Source organism: Protobothrops mucrosquamatus, unplaced genomic scaffold (genome assembly GCF_001527695.2).
Source record: "Protobothrops mucrosquamatus isolate PMUCROS unplaced genomic scaffold, P.Mucros_1.0 scaffold3572, whole genome shotgun sequence".
NCBI lineage: Eukaryota > Metazoa > Chordata > Lepidosauria > Squamata > Viperidae > Protobothrops > Protobothrops mucrosquamatus.
Window position 1 is genome coordinate 35,215 of NW_015389537.1, and position 3,482 is coordinate 38,696.

At 43.9% G+C, this 3,482-nt stretch overlaps 1 protein-coding gene across 1 annotated transcript in view; it reads left to right on the forward strand.

The window, feature by feature from the left end:
- The first annotated feature begins 731 nt into the window (after positions 1-731).
- LOC107297889 (carbonic anhydrase-related protein 11-like) overlaps positions 732-3,482 on the forward strand; it is a 33,082-nt gene continuing 30,331 nt past the window's right edge. The window contains exons 1-2 of the mRNA XM_015827247.2: positions 732-750; positions 1,560-1,634. Of these exons, the coding sequence (XP_015682733.2) occupies positions 744-750; positions 1,560-1,634 (82 nt within the window). The 5' untranslated portion in view covers positions 732-743. The remainder of the gene's footprint in view (positions 751-1,559; positions 1,635-3,482) is intronic.

A 3,482-nucleotide genomic window follows, 5' to 3' on the forward strand; every position in this document is an offset into this window, starting at 1 on the left:
AAATCCGGACTGGCTCTCTGGGCCAGGGGAGCCCTCTTTTATGGGATTCCCCTGGCTTGTAATCACACAGTTCCTATTGGCTGGCAAGACCCTGTTGCTAGTTAGCCAACCAGCAACGGGCATGAAACTGTGTGCAGATGGAGAAGGGCAATCACCCTTAATGGGTGATCAGGATATGCATAGGGGATTAAGGGGGGGAATACAAAGGACACAACACCCGCCACTCCGGCGCCTGGGGTGGGGGGAGAGAGAGAGGACGAGGCGGCGGAGGGGAGGCAGCTCTTCCACCCGCTCTTCCCACCCACCCCCAACCCGGGTGTGCAAACTCTTCACGGCCGGAGCTCCTTCGCCTCCCCGGACGCCACCCGAGCATCTTCCGCATCTAATTGACGTGGGCGGCGGGGGGAGGGGGAGGGGAATTGGTGGTATCCCCGGGAGAAAGGGCGGGAGGAGGAAGATGGAGGCGTCGAGGAAAGAGACCTAGGGAGCGGGAGAGCGAGAGGGCATGGAAAGGGCAGGGGGCTTTCGAGGATGAGGGCTCGCTCGCGGGGCGCATAAGGGCCGGCCGCCAGGAGGCTCGACTTCCGTCTCTCTCCGGAGCCTGTGAACGCGGGATGCTGAGGAGGGGGCCGCTCAGGCTTTAAGCCCCCTCCTGACCCACCAGGATGTGGACCGGACCTGGCAGGGGGCTCTGCCTGCTGGGAGCGCCGGGGCTGCTGCTAGTGCTGCTGAGAGCAAGTTGTATGGCTGGTAAGAGAGAGAGAAAGTGGGGAGGGGGTGAGAGAGATTGGCTTGGAATATTTTTTTGGCTGTGGGGGGGAGAGATTGAATTGTTTGTTGTAAAAAGAAAGGGATTTCTCTGGAACAAAAGGATGAAGCCAGTCCCAGTGGAATCCCAGTCAGGGGTAACTCTTCATCACCTCTGTCCCGATCTATATACATGCACAATTTTTTTTTCATTCATATTTGTGAGCAGGGGAGTGCATCTGCCCCCTCATTTATGGACATCCATTAATCGGAGATAAAATCAGTTCTGAGGGGGAAATTTCTCTGTCACATTCTTTCCCTTCACTCTCGCTTTTTATCCATCTACTGTAAATGCATCTTTTCCAACACCTGATCAGCCACAGCTTAAATTGCTCCCCAGGCTGAGATCCCACCTGTGCTGTTCTGTCTCAGCCTCAGGGCATGACCTGAAGAAATGGCACCGAAGGAGAGGCAAAAGTGTCTCTGAGCATATGAAGTATCTTTCTCCATATTCCATACTGTTGAGGAGCAGCTTTGATTTGTTCTCATCTTACAGGTTTCCAGTGGCTGGGGATATAGCCTGCCAGTCTGAGTATCTATCTATTGTCTTAACATTTCAGCATTTGCAGTTTGAGTTCTGGACAGTCTATTCAGGAAGGACAAAGAGAAGGAAAAGAAGTTTAGATAATCTTTATGACAAGGGGTGATAAACAGAAAGATATATGCCATTTCTTTGCTCCTGTCCTCTCACCAACTGCCTTTGCTGATTTACCATTTCTCCATCCATCTTCCTCTCCTTCCTCCTTTTCTAGTGCAATTTGTTCCTGCAAAGACCTACGAGGACTGGTGGGCATACAAGGAAACACTTCACGGAAGCTTTGTGCCAGGTACAAAATTCTCCATGCCTGGATAGTGGTAGTGGAGAACACTCCAAAGAACAAAGAATAGCTTGTCTTCTTTAGATGCCCTCTAGATGCCATCATCCTAGATGTTCCTTCCAGGTTTGTGACCTCTTCATGAGGGAGACATTTCTTGTGACCGAAACATGTATTGGGGCCAGTAAATATCCTTCATGTTTAATACATGTCTTTATTTTTTTCTTACTACATCCTATTGACCAATGCTATATGGTTTACAGCCACAGGATATTGTAAAGATCAGCAGCTGGATCTGAACTGATATTTCTCCTTTTGACTGATGATTTCAAAGAGGGTTCAGCAAAAAAACACTTGCCTTGAATTCAGAAATCCAGCTAAAAGGTTCAAAGAGTGATTGACAAGAAAACTTACGCTGGAAACTCTGATGTTACTTCCAACATGGTGCCATCCAAATGTGCTGGACAATCCTTTCCAAGATTCCCTGATGGCATGGAAATTTTGGGAAATGTAGACCAACACATTTGGATTTTACTTGGTTTGGGGACAAATGACCCAATCATTTAAAATGATTTAAAGGAGCTTCTTACATTCTTAAAGCTTAGCTAGGGGTCAGCACTAAGCCAAATTTGGCTAATTTCAAAAGGCTTAGCAGAATTGGACCTGGCTTGTATTTGCAGAACAGACTATTAGGAAACTCTAAGGCAGGGGTCTTCAAACTTGGCCTTTTTATGACTTGTGGACTTCAACTCCCAGAATTCCTCAGCCAGCGTGCCTGGCTGAGGAATTCTGGGAGTTGAAGTCCACAAGTCATAAAAGGGCTAAGTTTGAAGACCCCTGTTCTAAGGAATTTGGCTAGTCTGGAAAGTCAAAAAAAGGCTTCCAAGATAGGGCAATGGTCAACTACCTCAGTATCATTGCCAAGATATTGATATGGCAGTTCCCATAAAGTCACTAGGAGTCAACCTTGACTCAAAAAAACAAAACAAAATCCCTTTAGCTTTACTTGCCATTATGGAAGGTTAGAGGGACCAAGAAGACAGACTGTATTAGTTTAAATGTTTATTTTTATTTTGGGGGAAATGGTTCTATTTTTTTTTTATTAAAGATTTTATAAAATTTTACAATATAAATCCCCCCCTTCCCCTTCCCACCCTTCCACCCCCCCTCCCTCCCCCCTCACTTCCCAGTGCCAATCACAGGGTTAACAATAACAGAATCATACTCTAATTAACATTAATCAACTATTAAAATAACATATCTGTAACCTCCTTTAACTCTCTTTTAAACAATACAATTATTAAAAACAATAATAATAACACTTTAATAATTAAAAATAATACTAAATAAAATATTCTAACCTTTATACAACCATAATAATCCAAAATTTACTCAAAAACCAAATGATATTTTTTAGTCCCATATTTACACTCAATATAATCTATCCATCTTCTCCAAACCAAAATATATCTTTCTTGTGAGTGATCCTTCACATAGGCGGAAATCTTGGCCATTTCTGCTAAATTCGAGACTTTAAATGACCATTCTTCTATAGTAGGTAAACATTCCGTTTTCCAATACTGAGCTACTAATAGTCTTGCAGCAGTTATAAAGTTCAACATCAATTCCATCTCTTTCGCATCCAAGTCTTCCATAATACTCAACAAAAATATCTGCGGCTTAAACTTTATCTTTTTCTTAAAAATATTTTGAGTATTCCACCATATCTTAATCCAAAATGCTTTAACTTCCCTACATGTCCACCAAATATGAAAATAAGATGCATCTAAATTACCACATCTCCAACACTTAGGTTGTAAATTAGGGTACATACAAGACAGTTTTTGAGGATCCAGATGC